Here is a 20,666-nt window from a genome sequence, read left to right as displayed (position 1 = left end):
AAAAGTACCTTATGGGTATTTATAAAAAAATTGTACACAAAGTTTTTTCGGTTAATATACCTTTATAGGTATCTACTATTTCATATTTTGATTTTTTCAAATACCTAAAGAAATTAATTGACACTGTATTATGGATACATATGCACATAACTCGATTACTTTTCCTCATCATATCTATCGAATTAACAGGGTTTACTAGCTCGAGGTTGGGCTGGTGGAGAGATGAGAAGTTGGCCTTAGGAGAATTCGGAAGGTGGAAAAGCCAAAAAAATGTGTACCGAAGAAAACACTCGTAAATAAGAAAATTTTACAACTACAAAGAAATTCAATATACCTACTATTATTGAAATTACTGTTACATGTAGACTATACAGNCTGGTGGAGAGATGAGAAGTTGGCCTTAGGAGAATTCGGAAGGTGGAAAAGCCAAAAAAATGTGTACCGAAGAAAACACTCGTAAATAAGAAAATTTTACAACTACAAAGAAATTCAATATACCTACTATTATTGAAATTACTGTTACATGTAGACTATACAGAAACGTAAGGAAGTTTTAATTATAAAGCCGTTAAAACATTGCCTATCGTTGTCATAATGATGGGAATTTTTCATTTTCATTGGACATAATTCAAAATCACAGCTAGTTTTTTCTTTGTTGTGACAACGAAAGCGTTTTTTTAATTTAAACTCATTTCTTTTTATTGTAATGCAATTTGAAAACACAAATTTTTTAAAAAATACAGTGATTTTTGAAAACGCTGAAATAAGTTGTAAAGAAATAGTTTATAAAATCGCGATCTTTTTAAAAAATCAAAAATAGATTTTTTCCAAAAGTTACGATTTTTTTTATTTTTTTACTAAATCGTATTTTGGCTGGTTTTAAAGTTTTTATTGCTATAAATACGTGTCAAAAATCGTCGACAACCACATAAAACAAATTTTTAGGTCCATCGGGAACAGTATTCTTTTGTTTTTTTGGATAAAAGGTCGTATGTCCTTTTCTGTACCCCTATAAATGTGTGTACAAAATTTCGTGATAGGTTTTAACTGCGACTTCACTCGCATTGACGTAAAAAATAATCGACGATTATATAAAACAAATTTTTTCTATCGCTTGGGAACAATATATTTTTTCTGGATAATAGGTACCCAATGTCCTTTTTTTATACCCCTTGACAATGTGTGTACAAAATTTGATGATGATCAGGTGAGTAGTTAAGGCGTGAAATGGTATCAAACAAAAAAAAGATTCCTTAGCATTTATAATATTAGGATTTTCTTTTTTCTAACAAATCTAACGATTTATAAGGTATCGACTTGTACATTCAGATATAAGAAACAATCTTGTGTATTATAATAGTATAAAAATTCAACAATANCGAAGGCGGGCTGATACATTAGAATAATGTTAGGAAGATATGTTTTAGGACAAACGATGTTTGGCGGGAACAGCTGACGGAAGGCTGAAGCCAGGGCCGTACCTAGCAGTTAAATCCTTTGTTAAATTTTATAATAAACAACAAATATTAACATAGAAATGTTTCTAAGTTTTACTTCTTTTATGAATAAATACACTTTCAACTGTCTAACTATATAACTCCATTTTCTTCAATTAATTATGATTTTATTTCGAAATAATCAGATTGATTAAAATCAATTGATTTAAATCATTTCAACCCTGGAAAACTGTTACAAATTTCACAATTTTCGGACAGAAGATCAGAAATTCGTTGCTTTGTTCTTATCGTTGTTACTATACGCTAACTAAAAAAACGAACACGCCATTTTTCTTCATAATCAATCTCTATTTTTGATTAAGAAACATCTATCTCTAAAGCTAACAGTTTTTTTTAAGCAATTTAAACAACAAGCAACTTTCCCTATCAGAAATCGTAAAAAAAGTAATGTACAGGACACGAGGTAAAAAATACCCACATTAGAGAAATATACTAAACAAAGTGAAAAAAATTCATTTACATTAACAGTGTAAGTGTTGCAAAATCATAATTACTTTCACATGCTGCTTATGTACCAAATAAAGTTAGATTATTTTATTAAAACCCAAAAATTTAGTTGCTTACAATTTTCGATTCGCACTGTAACATTGGTACCATGATAATTTAAATTTAACATACAGCAGGCGACTGTTCGTCCTTGGTGTAGGCAACCCACTACACTGCAAAGTATTCTGAACGTCAGGCTGCAGGAGCACTTCTGAATTCCTTTACTTATTAAAAATTCGGCTTTCAAAACCAACAGTTTAAAATATTAATAATCAAGAAATAAAAACGTTTTTAAGCTGGGGGTTGGAAATGCAAATCGATTTGCCCTATGAATTTTTGTGGCAAATGCAGCAAAACGTAGTGGAACTATAAGCGGCAACCAGGCCTTTTTAGAAAAAAGAAATGGATAAACTGAAGTTCGCAAATTTTAAATAATGGAAAAAGTGGCGGTATTACACAAAGAAGTGATGTATGCTTGTCATCTTATCCATTAAGTTCTAAATTGTTTGTTAACCAAATCGACGCTAGATTAATAAAGTGTAAATACCTGATTTAGCTGTTACTATTTTTAATTGTCACTTACCACTTTATATCATTTAATTCCTTCCTTTAACAATAACACATTGTCTCCATTCCAGATGCTAAAAGACACCTTCGCCTCAGGACTGTTGGTAGTGCTACTTTGCAGAGAAAAAGAGAAACCAATGTTCCATAACACGTCACCCCGAGTTTTTATGCTCCTGTAAAATGAAATATTATAAGAGAGTATTCAGATATAAATAATTTAGCCTCCCTACAATATTAAAGTAATGCCCGATCCTTATCTCTTTTAATATTAAATATATTGTCTACAACTTTTACAGTTCTTTGGGGTAGTGCTAAGTTTTGGAAAGTAACAGAATTATAATGACACTAATACACTTTATAAACACCTTTTTTAACGTAAAGTTTAAGTCACCTCGAATTGATAAAATCATACAAAAAGAAATTATTTCACAAGTCGCATTTATATCCATTAGTGCCTTATTTAAATGAGGCCATTAATGGTAAAAAATTGAATCAGTATTTATATCCTCCTGATGGTGATAGGTGGGGTCTGCTGCTGTTTAATTTGATCCCTTCGTTTGTGTTGTGGAGTATTATCTAATTTTAAATAACCTTAAGTACCGAGAAATTCAGGTAAAAATTTTACTAAAGAATACCGGAGGGCAGACATCAGCTAATGTTGGTTGCATCTTCCTTCGAATGCGTTCTACTTATTACTCCTATGCCGATTATAAAATTTTCACTGCTCATCTTATTTTGACAACCCCGTTTTATAAAAAATAAATAATTTTTAAACCAATTTGGCTTTGATTACACAATTGATTAGAAGTAGGGGAAGAATAGAGAATAGAATTAAAACGGAAAATTTTAAAATAAAATAAACAAATTAAAAAACTGTACCCGAACTGCGGAAAAAGACTGTTTATAAAACTGTAACCCGACTACGGATAAATAAAATAAACTAAAAAGAAATAAACAAGCTAGGTGCTGATTGCCATCATCGTCTTATTGAGTAAAACAAGTCTTTTGATATATCAGACATTCCTGTTTATTCAGTTCTATTCAAGTCTTCTGGCAGTTTCACATTAATAACGTTATAATTCAATTTAAAAATGCCGTGGTCAGCGTAGTCAACTACAAATAAAGCCACTGGAAATGCCTTCAATCAAGAATAAAAGCATGCACGACCACAGCATTTGATCCAATTTTAACGTTATTAATGTGAAATTACCAGAAGACTTCAATAGAACAGTGATATGTAACATATCAAAAGACTTGTCTTAATCAACAAAACTTTAGCAGCAATAGGCACCTTAAGTTGTTTTTTGTTTCTTAATTTATTTTATTAATCAGTAGTTCTAACCCCCTATCTGTCACTGTGAGCTCGAAACGATTAGCTACTTTGCTTCGAGTGGTCGAAACTCACTTTTGTGAACAATTTGTTTAATAACTTTCTTTGTGTTAAAATTGTTTGAAAAATTAAATTTAAAGGAATTGTTTGTAAATAGGTATGCAACACATCGTACACTTCAGCATAAGGAATTGCTGATACTAACTACGTAATACTACTTTGCCCTGTGCTGACAGCACTCATAATTTCTATTATATATAATATTAGTTAAGTTCCAGCTTGTAAACTTTTTCTGTTTTTCTGTAATCGATCAGATTAGTTTTTTAAGTTTTTTATTTTATTAGTTTTCAATAAATCCACATCAAAGAGGGTGAAGTAGGAGTTCGAAATTAATCTACACATCTGACAGATTCATAAACACACAACGGAACCTACTAAAAACAGAAACATAAAAATTGGATAATAGATTCATTTTGTATCATCAACACTTACTAAGAAATAAATACTGGTATTAAATATCCGAAGATCAAATGATAGCAAAACTTGTATATATAAAAACGAAGCCTAAGAAGTTAGGGCCGCGAAAATTCCTATTTACTCTCTTAGAAATTAAGAAAACGTGTATTGTTTTTTTAAAATAAGTCAGTAAGAGGTGAAACATCGGATGAAATTTTATACGTTGTTTTTGTAGATATGAAAACTGACACTTAGACTGACTGACCAACCAAAATTAAATAAAAAATAACGATAAAAATGAGGACTAGTTTATCAAAGAGTTAGCAAGGATAACAATAAACAGCAAATACTGTTACAATTCATCATTAATTTCTTTAATTTTGTAAGATAGTTTTCTTTTTTTGGTAATTTTTTACATTAGTTGACATTGGAATTGAGACATGAAGTTTAGTCAAATAGGTAGTACTGACCAAGTAGAATCGTGTGGTAGCATTAATTCCATGCGGAAACCAATGTAGCTTGAGATACAGGCTCGTAAAGTTATTTAATCGGAAGAAATTTCGATTGGTACGGTCCTGGCTGCAGCCCTTCGTCAGCTGTTCTCGCCAAATATGCATCGAGTTTGCTTAATGCCCCTGCCCGCCGAAGGCGGGCTGATACATTAGAATAATGTTAGGAAGATATGTTTTAGGACAAACGATGTTTGGCGGGAACAGCTGACGGAAGGCTAAAGCCAGGGCCGTACCTACCGGAATTTCCTCCGATTAAGAAAACTTTAAGGGCCTGTATCTCACTCACATTCATTTTTAAACAAATAATAAACAAAATTCTAGTAAATACTACTACACTACTTCACTTGGTGAGTACTACCTACCTGACTAAACTTCATGTCTCAATTCCAATGTCAACTAATGTAAAAAATTACCCTTTTTTTTTAAGAAAACATTTTGTCTGATAACTTCAGGTTCCTGTGATAATTAAACGAAAATTTCACAACTACTATCTCTAAATAATGTTAATAGTAGATACTTACCAACTCATTATCATAAATCTTGCGTTTAGCAACAACACGTTGCCTCTGTTTCCAGGCTAGTTTTACTTTTATGCTTGCTTTAGGTATCCCAACATCCATTGGATAGAACCAATAAATCCAGCAAAAATACCACAGCAAACGACCTGTTTTTTTTTCTCTCTTATCGGAAAACTGTAAAAATGGACAAAATAGAACAAAGTAAGTACATAAATAAAATATTAAACAGAGCATACAATAAAAAAATCCATACTTCAACCGTTCCGAACACAAGCACTTAGAAATTTTAACACAAGACACAAGCAAAGCAAAACAACATAGAAACATAGATAATAAATCTACAAAGGGTAAACAAAAAATCACAAAACGCCACAAAGCATAGATTGACATAGACATAGATACTCACCATAGATTACATATAGATATTCACCAATTGAACTGCATACTACAGAATACTTAATTTTTGATATTACCAATACGCATGCGCCATAGATAATAAAATAATCATAATGATTATAGTAATGCCATTGAATAATTTAGTATCATTTTTAATCATTACTAGTAAATATAAAAATAAACTCTGCTTACCATAATAGTTCTATCTTCGAGCACAAATAACACGCAATCAATTGGCTTCAATTAATTCATATTTTTAGTAGTTTTTGAACAAATTGACATTTAATTTCTACCTGCACCGAAACAATTTTCATTTTTTTTATAAGAACTAATGGATGCACAACTTTGATACTTACATATTTAAAACCCGCAAACGACGCATTTTTTGGTAAAGTTTGAATCAGTATATTATTTATATTGAGTGCCATTCACACGACTAATCTATGACTGGTGCCAACCATAGATAAGATGAAAAATAAAAATTTAAACTAGTCGTAGTCATAGATATCCTTATCTATGGATATATCACGCTCTTGTAATGCCTAAGTACCCGCTCACCGGAGCAAAAAAAAATGAATGTGTCTGTTGCTAGCGTTTTCAATTTTTTGAAACAACAATCTAACCGCGTTTATTATTTTTAAACCTACATAGAAATAAAAAAAAGGGTATATTACCTAGCAAAAACAGTAACAATTACAGGTTCATATTCCTCTAAACAACAAAGAGAATGGACATGATCACGACAATACTCACTCTTTTATGCTTGTAGTGTTGGTTGGCTCTTCCTATCGTAACCTTATGATTCTAAAAAATTTTTTCAAATTTTGTTTCAATTTGAACCCATATACGTTAATAATATTACATTAATTTTTGTAAAGAGGAGTTGGACCGTGAGAAAACATTGACTTTATAGCTTTATACTATATTATTATTACCATTATTATATGATAACTATTAAAGATTAAAGCCAAAAATCATAGACTAAACACACGACAGGCAACTACATGACTGAGTGTTGCACTCGCTCGTACCCTGCTCGTACGCTGTGCAATAAGGCAGTGCGCATCAGATTTACCACGTTAGCAAGATTTTGCCTACATTTTGTGTTTGACTACTAAAAATACTGAAATTGATGAGCGGTAATTTATCACGCAGCGTACGAAACACGTCTTCTATCCTTGTTTAGTTATGATGCTTGTATGGATGCTTTTTAGACTAATTTGCTTTTGTTAAGCTATTGGTCCTAAATTTTCTTATCTACGTAGCAAATCGGATGCACACTGCCTTATTGCGTAGATACTGAGAACAACTTGGTGACGCTCTTAACTCTTAACGTCTTAGCTCCCAACGTACTCTTATACTTGTTACTAGGGCTAGTCGTTAGTGTTATGTCTAGTTTTCTTGGTTTGTTGATAACGAATTTTTCCTTTAATAGTTATTTTAATGATTGAAATGTTGAGTGTGAAGTTGGCAAATATATGTTTTATTCTTTTTTCAATTTCAAATCTCAATTTCAATTGCTGAACCCATATTATCATACTATTATTTATATGCATAAAAAGAATTGGAAATAAAAGTTGAAGTACATTATTATTAAATAACAGTTGCGCACGAAACCGCTTAAACAATTCCCTCTTCCAAACATTCTGATAATTTTTTAATACAGTTCGAAATAAAGAATATTGCACCTATAAATATTAATTCCGCATAAAATTTGTGTCAAAAGTATAAATATAAAAATGCTTAACCAAATATAACCGCAACTTTTCAGCTGAGAAAATCAGATATTTNCATTAATAAAATTTTCTTCTTTGTTTACATCGGCCATTTTATGTTGTTTTTGACAAACGACAACAACAAAAAACTGTCACCAACATGAAAACGCTTAATGACATTTTAACTTTTTAACCCTATGATTGACACCAAATTCAAAATGACAATTTAAATTTTAGCGCCAAATAATAATGATTAAGTATTTTTTATTTTTTGATAATAAATGTGAATACTGTAATGGATATTAATAAATTATTTTAATGCAATAATTTTGTTATTGCAAATTGGAATTTTTAAAATACCTAAACAATTTCTTAGGAATTTTATTTAATAGGTATGTTTCTGATCGTGAGTACCATTCTGTGAGTTATGTCTATAATAATTAAATCATAGATAACCTAAATAATAAACTTTTTATTACATTTTCATTATTTAAAAAAAAAACATTATTGGGAACTTTTTAAAACAAGTAATATAATATGCCTAGTAATCTATACGGTATAAGTAATATATTTTATGAGTAAAGCTGCTGAAAGCTAGAAGGTATACAAATACGTGATATTTTACAAAGTACACGTAAACGTCATGCGGCGGGAATGATAAATACTTATAATTTTATCTTTACAAAGCATTTTTTATCCCCTCGCATCTTACATACGATAGTTTTACAACTGTAAAAAAATTATCCGGTATACTTTGCAATTAAGATAAAAAGCAGTTTTATTATTAGTCCACGAAGCTTTCTATAAATGAATATGTACCAATTGAATTTGAATGAGTCATTTTTGAAATTAATTTCGCAATCGTTGATTGGCTTATTAAATTGGCTGGGTGGATAGTGACAGGCTTGACTATTCGCACTTGATCATTGACTTGACAGAAACAAAACTATTATTGAACTCATAGTTTGTTTTTCACAGTATAGGCATAACAATGGATATGCCTTTGCTAAATAAAAATATTTATACTTAGATATGGTTTAATAAATAGTTTTTGCACAGTTTCCATCGAAGATAGTTTTGAGATAAATTTAGTGTGTATTTAAGAATCCTTGAAGTTGTTATCAATAATACTATTTATAAGTAGGTTGACATATTGTATATGTACTACTTAGCAGAAATTATTTTCAGGTAAATACTTATTTTTGCATTAAGTAATCCTTTGAAAAACAAAACAAAAAATGGAAGGCGACGAGGGGAATATGGACCCATGTGAATGCATTGGTCATGAAATGGCTATGAGAAGGCTATTAAATTTGGTATGTGACTACATAAATTAATAGAAATTACTTACTTTTTATTATATTATAGTTAAGGCAAACCCAATCTTATTGCACAAACTCAGAATGCTTCCAGGATGGTAAGTTGTTATGATTTCTTAAAATTAACTTTTAAAAGGAACAGTGACATACGTACTGATTGATTTTGGATGTTTTACTGAATACTGTTAAGGATATTAGAACACTTGACTGCAAATTCCTGTACTTATTGAAACACATAAAAATATTTTTTAGTTGTCAGCCCTGGAAATCCAAATCAAGATAACAGTTTCATCTTGTTTGGATTATTCTTGGCTTTTGCAACATTAATGTATTTTCTACGTCCAAGAAATACATTGGAACGCTCAATTAAACCCAGCACGAATAATGTAAGTACTGCTTTGATATTGCAAATAAAAATAATGATTACAAAATTTTATGTACAAAGGATCATGATGGTTCCCCCCCTCCTAACCCACCATCACCACTTCTGTGATGCTAGAAAAATCGTTGCCCTACTCCCCATACAAAAGTATTGCTTGCCAATTATAGTTCTGAAAAACGTCATGAATGTTAAATAAATGTTAAATGATTTTATTTTTATAATTTTGTGGTTTTTGAGAAAGGTTTTTTCTCAAAAACTACATTTTTATAATGTTAATCCAATTAAATGTTTATATAATTTTTGCAACGTACTAATTCCGTTTTAGACTATAAAATTTAAAGCAAGCAGTATTTTACTGATATTATTATTATTAAATGTGCACTTTTTGGGATATGGTGCTATACATTCCTTATTTTTAACTCGATGGAACTTACTACATGTATTAATTGCATTGTCATTTTACTACAATTAAATCCTACTCTGAATGTAATTATGTAAAATATGTTTAATGCATGTATTTATTATGTGTAATATCAATTTGTTGATTATTTCAAAATATAAAATAAAATTTAATCATTACTCGTCATCTCTTAAATGAATAAAATCATTTCAGTGTCCAATAGTGTAGTTGTTTTCAAATACTAAGATTGGAGATAACTTTTTTTTGGAAACCATTCAAGAAAAAACTAAAAATAAGAATTAGATCATAAAACCACTAAAAGTGACGAGCTTTTGAAAACATCTTTGCTAAAGTCTAACTGTTTAGCGATCAATTGTAAAGATTATATCAAGTAAAGGACGAAGATTTTGTTATTCTTTACTGGTAACACAAAGAAGAAACCAAAAACATTGTTAGTGGATATATCTAAATATTGAAAATAGTAAAAAAAGATTTGCTGCAATAGAAGATTACTTAACATTTAATGACTATTATAGTATATCAAAAAAAATCTTTTTAGAACTTGTAGAAAAATTACATACAAGTTAGCATGTCTCAACGCGTGGGTTTAGGGTTCTGTCATAATCGCCTAGGTGGGAGCCGAGCACCCTAACTGAAAAGTACCTGCCAAATGGTTTTTTTATCGTTGGATCAAGATCGCGTTGTCTTCAGTGGAGTACGAAGCCTCATACCAAAATTGTAAGAACAAATAGAAAACTAAAGGAAAATCGTAGCAAAGACTTCTGTAATTTATTATAGGTAATTTAAATTAATATGGTATTGATAAGTAAATTCTACGTGAAGACTTTAAATACATTTCTAATGAAATAGATGAACTAACAATAAAAACGAGTTTATTGAATTGTATAGTTTCCAAATTAAGTATGTATGCACTATTGCCTTAACAAAGTAAAGTGCCTGAATTAACGTTCCTATTTTGCTTTATGCCTACATAAAACATCACATTTTGAAAACAATAGTACTTGTTTTGTTTTATTCACCAAATTAAATACAAACTCGTTAATTCTTCAATTAATACTTACTAATTATTTTGATATAAAATAATTACCATTAAATCAGAATTTATGGTCCTACATTTAAGCAGCCAAAACGTTATTTACATTTTTACATAAAGTAATGATTTAAAATGTATTGCAAGAATTAAAACACCAAATAACGAAAATCACATAGGTGCATAGTTATAATTTTCACAGTAATAAAATCGAACATTTCGAAAAAAATTAACTTCGCCCTAGGCGGAATGTTTCCTGAGACACAATAGAATTAATTACTCAAGCTAATAAAATTAAAATTAAGTTTATAAAAAACTTCTGGCTCATTTTTGTACTGACATTTCGATTTTATACAAATGTCCACCTACCAAAGGGACAAAAATAATGTAGAACTAGGATCACGTCAAGAATTTTTTTCCTGAAGATTCTTCAACGTTTTACGAACTTTTTGTAAGACTTCTGTCATCTGTTCGTATTTGCCGGTCGAGTTTGGTAAATTTTCAAAATTCATAATGTCCGAAATATTTTTGGAAAAATTTTCCGGTTTCGGTAATCGTGAATAAGGTGAAGCTGTTTTAAGAATTGGTGTACCGAAAGCAATTGTTTTAATCATTTTTGATGAACTTGTGTCACTTGAAGCACTTGTATCCGTAAACTCGGAACAGCTCAACGAAGTTTCAGTTTGCGAACTATTTGTCGTCTCAGTTTGCGAACTACTTGTCGTCTCAGCTTGCGAACTGCTTGTCGTCTCAGCTTGTGAACTGCTTGTCGCCTCAGTTTGCGAACTGCTTGTCGTCTCAGCTTGTGAACTGCTTGTGAACTGCTTGTCGTCTCAGCTTGTGAACTGCTTGTCGTCTCAGCTTGCGAACTGCTTGTTGTCTCAGCTTGCGAACTGCTTGTCGTCTCAGTTTGCGAACTGCTTATCGTCTCAGTTTGCGAAAGTGAAGTTATACCCGATATTGAACGCCTTCCTATCATTTCCATAGAAATAGATTCTGTCGGTTCTTCTAATGTATGATGGGTTATTTTGCCGTTTTCGCTAACACTTACATTCGTTATTTTCCTCATTCTCATTTCAATAGTAACTTCTTTTTCTTTACCTACTGGCATTCTGTTATCTTCAGAAGATATTTCATCTACTGTTATACCGCTTGTTGTACTGCCATTGGTATTGTCATTCAATTCGGCCAAAAGCTGATTTTTCTTTGATTCCAACTCGGTCAAGGATGGCAATTCAATCTCTTTTTCAATTGAATTCTATTTAAACATAGTAAATTTTATTATTTTATCTGAATAGCAAACAAATTTCATTGTTTTTAGAAACGAAGAAAATGGCCGGAAGTAATAGAAGGGAGTGATTAGATAATCCAGTCGGACGTTTAGTGTCGATAACTAAACAATCAACGAACCACTTTGTCATTGTAGTTCTATCACACAAAACCGGCAATCACTTGACGACGCTGAGTGCAAATTTGTCCTCAGAATATCCTCAGCCCATCAAAATTTTTAAAAATTCCAATCAAAACCTAATAAAAGCCATTTTTGTCCTTTTTTCAAAGATACCTATTTTTGTCGCTCAATTAGAATCCGTCCTCAGAATTGCCCTAACATATCAAGATCAACACCGAAATATTTTAACTCCAAAATCCAAATGTTGCCAATTTGGCTTGTTTGGATTTGTCATTAAACTATTTTGAATTTTTAATATTTTAGGGCAATTTTGGAGCTAGATTTGAGATAGATGCATCGAAAATAATTCCCCCCTTGTGCACCAATACCAAACAAACTAACTTAGCATTAATCGCATTTTTAAGTTAAGACATATCAAAATCTTATGTTTTATTTAGCCTGTATCAATTTTTTTGCGACTAGGGGGTCGTTCAGGAACTCCTTTAATCAATTTTAAGTTATCATATGCCTTTTTTGATATCTTAGCTACTCTTCGAAAGTGCGGATTATCAATCAAAGCAATAGGAAACTTGAGTTGATCTAAAAGGACATCTAACATTTTCAAAAGAATATATCTACACTAGACATGGACGGGTAACCGGTTTACATCTGACACATATTAGGATCTGGCCGGGTAATAATTTAAGTAGAGGAAAAAACAGCAACAATAATGTCTTACAAAACCATACACTTTCAATTATGAAGAGTTTGAGAGAACCGCTGCATGTATACGGTCACTAGAATTTTTGAAAATTTATAAAATGTGTACAGTAACGCTTCACAATCTCGTACATATATAAAATTGTTTTTGGCTTAAATTTGTTAAATACATAATTTAGTATCACGAATATTATTTTATCTTTTTCTGTAATATAAACTGTAGGATTTTATTCTCCATCAGTTTCGAAAAATTTTTTTTTAATATTATAAACTATAAATGAAATTATGAGTGCTGTCAGCACAGGAAAAGTAGTGTTATGTAGTTAGTACAGCAATTTCTTATGCTGAAGTGTACGATGTGTTGCACACCTATATGCAAATAATTCCTTTAAATTTCATTTTTTAAATAATTTTTAACACAAGGAATGTGATTAAACAAACTGTTCACAAAAGTAAATTTCGAGCACTTGAAGCAATGGTGCTAACAGTTTCGAGCTCACAGTAACTGATAGAGGGGAAAAACTAATTATATTTACACATAATAATATACGTAACAATCCGATATGGCCAGTTAGTATAGGAGAACGCTATGTCATTACGGTGTTAACTATATTTTTTCTATCTCTTCGGAGACACTTTGTCCATTCTGCCCATGCTTGAGAAATCTAATATAATAGCAGTAGGTATGCAGTTGTATGCGCACTTTGTTGGAAAAGCTTCCACTTATAAAAACTGAGCATACAGGAGTATTACATATATGCGATTTTACTTAAAATCACTTTACGAATAGAAACAAATTAACTCTAGTTTTAAGAATATTTGGAGTTGAAAATTAACGCGTTTTTAAATCAAGACTGAATGAATATTAGAAAATTTACACATTATGAAATTGTTCATTTGATCATTAAACCACTTTACTGGGAAATTTCATTATAATCGAGGAAACAGCATATAAGCGAAGAATATTACCGTTTTAAATAATTTTGTCCAACTGTTAAAATATATTATTAAATTACTTACAACTATCATATCCTTTACTGGAGAAAGATCTTCTTCTGGCATAATGCTTTCAAATTCCATATCTTCTGTGTTCAGGTTATCCTGCTCTCTTTCTTCTAATATTTTTATATGTTGCAACATAACTTCTTTACTAAACTTCTCTGAATAGGGAGGTACACCAAAATCTCGAAACTCCTACATTCATTAAAAATGTAAAAAAACGAAGTATATTATTCTCTTTACTACTTACATCTCTAAAACCTTTATCCAATGGCACATTAAAACCGGGATAATCAATTATTTTTTCAGGATCAACAAAAGGTCTTGTTTTTTTATTTGTAATAACATTTTTTCCATCAAAATCATACACTGTCAGATCAGAATGTACAATTTGTGCTTCTTCTAACCAACCTGGAGGATAACCAAGTCGTCTCATTCGGTAAATATAGTCTGGCAATTGATCTCGATGCAGGCCTAATGCTTTTCTTAAATTGTCCGTTAACTGACCCGGTTTTAAGTGGGAATACTTCTGATCATCTTCAAGATGATAGCGTCTATGAACAAAATGAGCAATTATTTTACATACTGAGCATTGATAACAATTTTATGATATGAAAGAATAAAATTAATTTAGCAGAATTGGTTAAATGCAATTTGGCAAGTCCAAAGTTTTCAGAGATCCATATTATAGATACATTACTTTCTTAATAGTTTAGGCATATTTAGTTGTTTTTATAAGTTATCTTCATGCAGAATGAATAGTATTAGAGACAATAGCAGTTTTTGAGATAAACCTTGTAGAAAAATATCTAAAAGCTAAAATAGGGTAGTAGTAAGTATCAGAAATTAAACAGAAAGTTTATTTCCGCTCTTTGTCACCATACCTGTTGAAATATTTTACATAAAATTAAGAAAAACATAAAAGTATGGCTTTCTTATAAATAACGAACCTATGAAAGATATTCCTAATAATTATTTTTTTTAATACTTCTGATGTAAATGTTTTTTGAGTGAGTCAATATAGGTTTAATACCTATTATGCTAAATGTTATGAAAGTAACACTTAATAAAAAAAAATTTCCCTAATCTATCTATTACAGTTTAATAATAGTTCAAGTAAAAAATAAAAAAAGTAAGGTCTGCAGTTACCGATGACAGACAAAGTAATGTATAGATAGGTATAATTTCTTAAGCACATCAAACTTCTGCAAATGAAGAATATAAAAGACAACAATAAATAAAGTCCAAAAAATATAGAGGTGGAATTAAGCTCCATATATAGTATCACAGTTGTATCCAATAAAAATGTACATATCAAATGATAATTTACAACAGATATAGTAAACATTTGTAATAAATATATTAATAATAAAAATTTTACAAAGAATTCAGACAATTTGTGCCTCCTAGTAATAAATCTACTGGAACTCTCTTGTTAAACTGTTATTTAAATATCAATAAAATCATGCATCAACGAATTGTAAAAATATGTCTTACCCATTTTTAGGTGTATTTCTAAATTTCAATCTGGCATGATTGATTTTAGCATTATCACGAGGTAAAGGACAATCTTTTAAATTATGATTTTCACTGCAATTGAAGCAACTATTTGCAGCAGACACACATAATGTAGAATCACTTGCATTTTCATCATTCTTTTCAGTAACATTTTGAATATTAAATTTACTTTCATATTTCAATATTTTCTCTCTTTGAGTAGTTAACGATGGCGTGGTATCAAGTACAAAAAAACCATCACCTTCATCTTTTGACTTCTTCCGCTTTCGTTTCTTTTTCTTAGATATCTTTAGTTTATCTAAATCAGGGCTATTATTAATAGACTCCGTTTCAAAGAAGTCAATACTAAAATTAAGCTTCTCTTCTTTAAAGGTGAATCCCATTGTGGTCAGTAACGTTAAAAGTATTTCACTTAATTGTTCATAAGCCTCCGCATTTCTAAATTGCAGTTTTACAAAGGGCTCACTTTTGAGGTTACTTGCCTTATCAACATCACTTTTCTCAACCTCTGTTTTCTCGCATTTAACTTGAATGGGTAATTTTATATCTACCATAAGGTCTTGATTATCCTCAGCATTTTTGATAACTGCGTTATTGAGGTTACTTGCATCGTCAACATTATATTCCTTTTTCTCTACTTTCTCACATTTTACTTGAATAGGCAATTTTATGTCTTCTGCTGTAACCTCTTGATTACCTTCAGCATTTCCGACAACTGCATTACTGTCTGTTGTCTCCGATAGAGAATTATGAAATTCAATTACCTCATTTTTCAATGAATTAACATTTTCTATTTCCATGTTATCTTCTTTATGTGATGACAAGGTAGTTGTATTCTCAGAAATTAAACTATATACTGCAATATCCATGTCATTTTTTCCATTAATAAAATTTTCTTCTTTGTTTACATCGGCCATTTTATGTTGTTTTTGACAAACGACAACAACAAAAAACTGTCACCAACATGAAAACGCTTAATGACATTTTAACTTTTTAACCCTATGATTGACACCAAATTCAAAATGACAATTTAAATTTTAGCGCCAAATAATAATGATTAAGTATTTTTTATTTTTTGATAATAAATGTGAATACTGTAATGGATGTAAAAAAAATTTAACTCTTCTAAAGTGAAAGTTTTACACAATAATGTATCGATTTTAACTAATCGATGTAATACAAAGGTATCAACTTCAGAATGCCTTTTAAAAAAACAGAATTACTTAAATCTCGGTCAAAGGAACTCGAAAAATTGTCCGAAAAGAATGGTTTACGCCATTCTATATATAGTATTGGTAAAGATAAATATAAGGGTGAATGGAAAAACAACCTGAAAGATGGTAATGTACTTACTGTACAAATTGCGTTTATTTTCTTTTCTACGTATATTAAAAAATATTAACAGGTAAAGGAGTTTACCTAAGTAGGACCAAACAACTGTATGAAGGAGACTGGGCAGAAAATTATCGTCATGGATTCGGTATTTTGGCTGTACCATTAGAAAAAATATTTATACTTAAATATCGTGGAGACTGGAGAAGAGGATTGTACGGTGGGTTTGGCGAAGAACACTACCCTGATGGCTCGTATTATATTGGTTATTTTAAAAATAGCAAAAAGCATGGTGAAGGTGAGATGTGGTATGCCGATGCTTCTTACTATTATGGTGACTGGAGAAGAGGAGGACGACACGGGTTTGGTATGTTTATAGAACCGCCTATTGAGCCTAGAGGTAAAAGTTACGGTAACAGATATGAAGGACAGTGGGCTAATGACTTAAAACATGGTAAAGGTAGATATTTTCACCTAGACAGTGGCCAAATGCAAGAAGGAGTTTGGAGAGAAGACATATGCATTTTCAGTGTAATGATTGACATCTACTTTAGACAGAGCGCAGTCATTCCTTCACCTTACCCTATTCCTCCGGTAAGCATAACTTTTATGAAATCATCGGTACGGCCGGTAATGTTAAAATACAAATTTTCCTATATCGCTTAAAATTCTAAACCAATAAATCCACAATAGATACCATTACAAAAAAAAAGGGGGGGGAAGTTAGGAACAATGATTCCCCTCCTCAAAAATTTTGTCGCAAATATGAGAATATTTAAAATTTGGTAGTCAATTAAAAACTAACTTTCTATTAACAAACTCTGAAGTACACAAGAATTGACTAAATATATTAGTCACAATTTATGTAAATGTTTTGCGACATTGACTGTGAAATATAACCATTATCATGGGATTGTCAGTCTTCCTATTCTAAGTCAGTCTTCGAATTTTCCAAAAAACTACAACATCCCACGTGATTAAATATTTGCGAATAGTAATTTAATTTACTTACCTCTATTTCTGTTTTTAGTATGTTTCTCCTCCTCCTATTTTTCTTTCTCCTTTTTGACTTTCATAGAGCCCTTTGTTTTTCTATACACAGTATTTCCATTATCCTCCTGTAACACCACATCTGAAACGCTTCCAACTTTTTCTCGTCGCGCCTACCAACCACTTTGCACCCATATATATATATATATATACTACATGTATACACAAACTGTTGAACCCCCTTGTTTGTCGTGAAGTGAGTTACCTCCCAAAAGCTTCATCGACGATTGTTCTAGTACAACCCAAAATATCGGCCAATTTTTGTTATTGCCACAGCGTGGAGTCTGATGTTGTCATGAAGAAGCAGTTAACTTCAAATGGGAATGCCTCGTTTTTTTGATCGGTAGGCAATTTGAACTCAAACCAAGAAGTTTACAATAGTAGGTAGCATAAACTGTCCTACTTTTCATGCAGTCTTTGCCTTAACCACGGCTCCACCGCCGCACTTCTGCCACTTCATACTTCGATTCTGCGAGTTTTTCCCCAGAACTGTGGGAGTAAAAGATGCCGAATTTCAATAGCACTAACATTTTCGTCTGCCTCCTTCCTAGGAAGTCTAATTTTTTTATCTGTATATATATATATATATGTACATATCTCTGTTCCTAAAGCTGTCCTGCTTTTAATAACATCAATTGCACCATGCGAAAACACACACGTAGGAATACACCAACTAGAAAGTGTATAAGTTGAGTTCACCCCTGTTGCAATCCGTCTTTACTATTAATCGCACCTTCGCTATGTAGTAGAAAATGTAGCGGTGTCAATGTACATCCTTGTCTTATTCCATCCCTTATTTTTAACTTCACCATGTTGCGGTTCCAATTTTTCAAATTTTGTAACTGCGTGTTGCTCCTTATACAAATTATATATCACTCGTCTTAAATGATATTGTAATAATTAAATAAATGTCCGTTTTTTAGCACCAACTTCAAGATATTGATGGTGTCTGTAATAAAAGAGAAGCAGAAGCGTTGGAAAATGCTGACGAACCTTGTTCTATATCATCATTTACACATTCTTCTAAATCGACGGTAATGAGAAAAGAAACAGCGGCATCATAACGCACTGTAAACTAGTTAGATAAATATACAATTTGAGAATTAGTATAAATTAAAATAAATATCACTCTAAAGAAATTTTATTGTGTATTTTCTCCGTCATAAAAAAAATATTGCCATAATTGCAGACTCACAAATAATTACCTACAGTTACATAATTTACAATAAGGTTTATGATCACAGATTCATTTATAACGTCTACTTTTTTTATTTATTAGTATAAATTTTTCAAGATACTCCCATAAATAACCAATTGTATATTATAATCTTACCTATATAAACATTGTCCTTTAACTGTTAGATTGGATATGTTAATATCTATTATAATAACGATAAATAAAATAATATAGCACGTAAGATAAAGGTAGAAGATACCTAAAAACGAATTTTATTACAAAGGTAGTTTGGATCACCCGTTTTTTTAACCACATTTTTTGAGTTCTGTATAAAAATTTACTATTTTTGAAGTCTTATTAAGAAGATTCTTCAAACACTTCAAAATTTTTTGTTATCTAAAAACAATTATTCTCTCAATTTAAACATGCTTGTCGTAATAATCGNAAAAACACTTGGTTTTAGTTAAATAAAATTGTAAAGACAATTTGACGATTGTTTTTTATTATGAGAGAATGACCTAATAACCGAAAATTGTATATTTTAAATAAACAAAATCAAAGGCGCATAAATAGGTATAAGAAATTTGTATTTATGACCAAAGCTACCATACTTTTAAACAAACAAAAAAATTTTCAACAAAAATGGTTTAATTTAAAAAAACAATCGATATTCTTTCAGAAGTTACATTAATAAAAAAATAATGATAAATAGCATCTAAACGAAAATATCTCTTTAATAATAAAAATTTTGACATACTTACTGTTAATTTATTATAATAAGTAATTATTGCACTTAAAAAAAATACACCGTATTAAAATTTTCATAAAAAAAATTACCATATAAAAAATACATGTATACCTACATGATGGTATGTAAATAAAAAAAAATACCATCGATAAAATGTATGCGTATACTTTACCGTAAGTATCACAATTTCAAAATATTTTCAGTAATAACCGCAGTTCGCAGAGCATTATCAGAACTTCGATTTGATCACAACGATGGAATTATTCAGAGTGGGAATTATATTAAAACCAAAATACAAATTACAGAGGAATTTAGTGTAACAACGAAAGCAGAATTTTAATTAAAAAAGTGGCGGTGAAAATTTAATCTAAAAATATTTATGTTAACGTTAAAATTTGAAGTTTATTTGGTAATTTAATTGTTAATATTTTTCGATAGCCACAATCTATGTATGTGGTACTGTTATATGTTTACTTGGTGAATTTGTAATCTAGCTGGAAAGGATACAAATTGACGGCTATGCTTAGGATCATAAGGTTGCGATAGGAGAAGACAACACTTACGAAAGGAAATACATGCCAATGATAATGCTCACAAAGTAACATTTGGACAGTTTGTATTTAATCCAATATCCAGCTAATTTACAAACTAGCCAAGTAAGTATATTAACTGCAACAAATACAGTAGCTAGGTAAACTGAGAACGTGGTAGTCGATCGTAATTAGTTTAGTAGAAAATGCGTACTCCATATAAACTAGGCAACAAATTTGTATTAACCAATAAATTTAATTACTGCATTAATCGGAAAGTAAATAAATAACAGAAAATTCTTTGACTATAAACAGTTTAAAAAATAATTAACAAAAACTATTCAAGATTAAATTTCTTTTCAATTCATATACAAGTTTCATACATTGATTAAAAACATAAGCGAGTTATTTTTCTACTTGCCTTACAGTAGATAAAATAAAAGCGGTTGCCATGGTTAATCTTTAATCTGCTTAATATATGTACCATCTGTAGTCACTTAATACCAAGGCCATAGACTAGCATCGCTCTGATTGGTCCACGCATACGGCAGCC

At 30.6% G+C, this 20,666-nt stretch overlaps 3 protein-coding genes and 1 long non-coding RNA gene across 9 annotated transcripts; 2 read left to right on the top strand and 2 right to left on the bottom strand.

Moving 5' to 3' along the window:
- Positions 1 to 2,040: 2,040 nt before the first annotated feature.
- Positions 2,041 to 6,230, bottom strand: LOC108733115. Of its 4 annotated transcripts, XR_001937189.1 has the most exons (4): positions 6,139 to 6,230; positions 5,975 to 6,075; positions 5,390 to 5,560; positions 2,041 to 2,743 (listed from the first exon to the last, which is right to left on the bottom strand). It is a non-coding gene; the product is annotated as an uncharacterized LOC108733115 (long non-coding RNA). The 4 variants fall into 4 exon arrangements; XR_001937190.1 differs by lacking the exon at positions 5,975 to 6,075 and having other exon boundaries at positions 6,139 to 6,208; XR_001937188.1 differs by lacking the exons at positions 5,975 to 6,075; positions 6,139 to 6,230 and adding an exon at positions 5,640 to 5,731.
- A 2,193-nt stretch (positions 6,231 to 8,423) lies between these two features.
- Positions 8,424 to 9,369, top strand: LOC108733125 (small integral membrane protein 14). 3 transcript variants are annotated; one of them, XM_018464178.2, is made up of 5 exons: positions 8,424 to 8,588; positions 8,686 to 8,813; positions 8,866 to 8,914; positions 9,069 to 9,202; positions 9,262 to 9,369. In XM_018464178.2, the coding sequence occupies exons 2-5, from the start codon at positions 8,736 to 8,738 to the stop codon at positions 9,307 to 9,309; spliced, it is 309 nt and encodes a 102-aa protein (XP_018319680.1). In that variant the 5' UTR covers positions 8,424 to 8,588; positions 8,686 to 8,735; the 3' UTR covers positions 9,310 to 9,369. The 3 variants fall into 3 exon arrangements, with proteins under 3 accessions (XP_018319680.1, XP_018319679.1, XP_018319678.1); XM_018464177.2 differs by having other exon boundaries at positions 8,424 to 8,637; XM_018464176.2 differs by having other exon boundaries at positions 8,424 to 8,813.
- Positions 9,370 to 9,523: 154 nt separating this feature from the next.
- LOC108733119 lies at positions 9,524 to 16,292 on the bottom strand. The gene is made up of 4 exons (XM_018464168.2): positions 15,256 to 16,292; positions 14,009 to 14,312; positions 13,780 to 13,953; positions 9,524 to 11,907 (listed from the first exon to the last, which is right to left on the bottom strand). Exons 1-4 carry the CDS (start codon positions 16,191 to 16,193, stop codon positions 11,317 to 11,319), a joined length of 2,007 nt encoding a protein of 668 aa, XP_018319670.1. The 5' UTR covers positions 16,194 to 16,292; the 3' UTR covers positions 9,524 to 11,316.
- Positions 16,293 to 16,315: 23 nt separating this feature from the next.
- LOC108733123 (MORN repeat-containing protein 3-like) lies at positions 16,316 to 19,273 on the top strand. Its single transcript, XM_018464174.2, has 3 exons — positions 16,316 to 16,616; positions 16,682 to 17,202; positions 18,582 to 19,273. Exons 1-3 carry the CDS (start codon positions 16,475 to 16,477, stop codon positions 18,720 to 18,722), a joined length of 804 nt encoding a protein of 267 aa, XP_018319676.1. The 5' UTR covers positions 16,316 to 16,474; the 3' UTR covers positions 18,723 to 19,273.
- Positions 19,274 to 20,666: the final 1,393 nt, after the last annotated feature.

Source organism: Agrilus planipennis, unplaced genomic scaffold (assembly GCF_000699045.2).
Source record: "Agrilus planipennis isolate EAB-ADULT unplaced genomic scaffold, Apla_2.0 scaffold53, whole genome shotgun sequence".
NCBI classification, from domain to species: domain Eukaryota; kingdom Metazoa; phylum Arthropoda; class Insecta; order Coleoptera; family Buprestidae; genus Agrilus; species Agrilus planipennis.
Note: the sequence above shows the minus strand (reverse complement) of the source record. Positions and strands in the feature narration are given on the sequence as shown.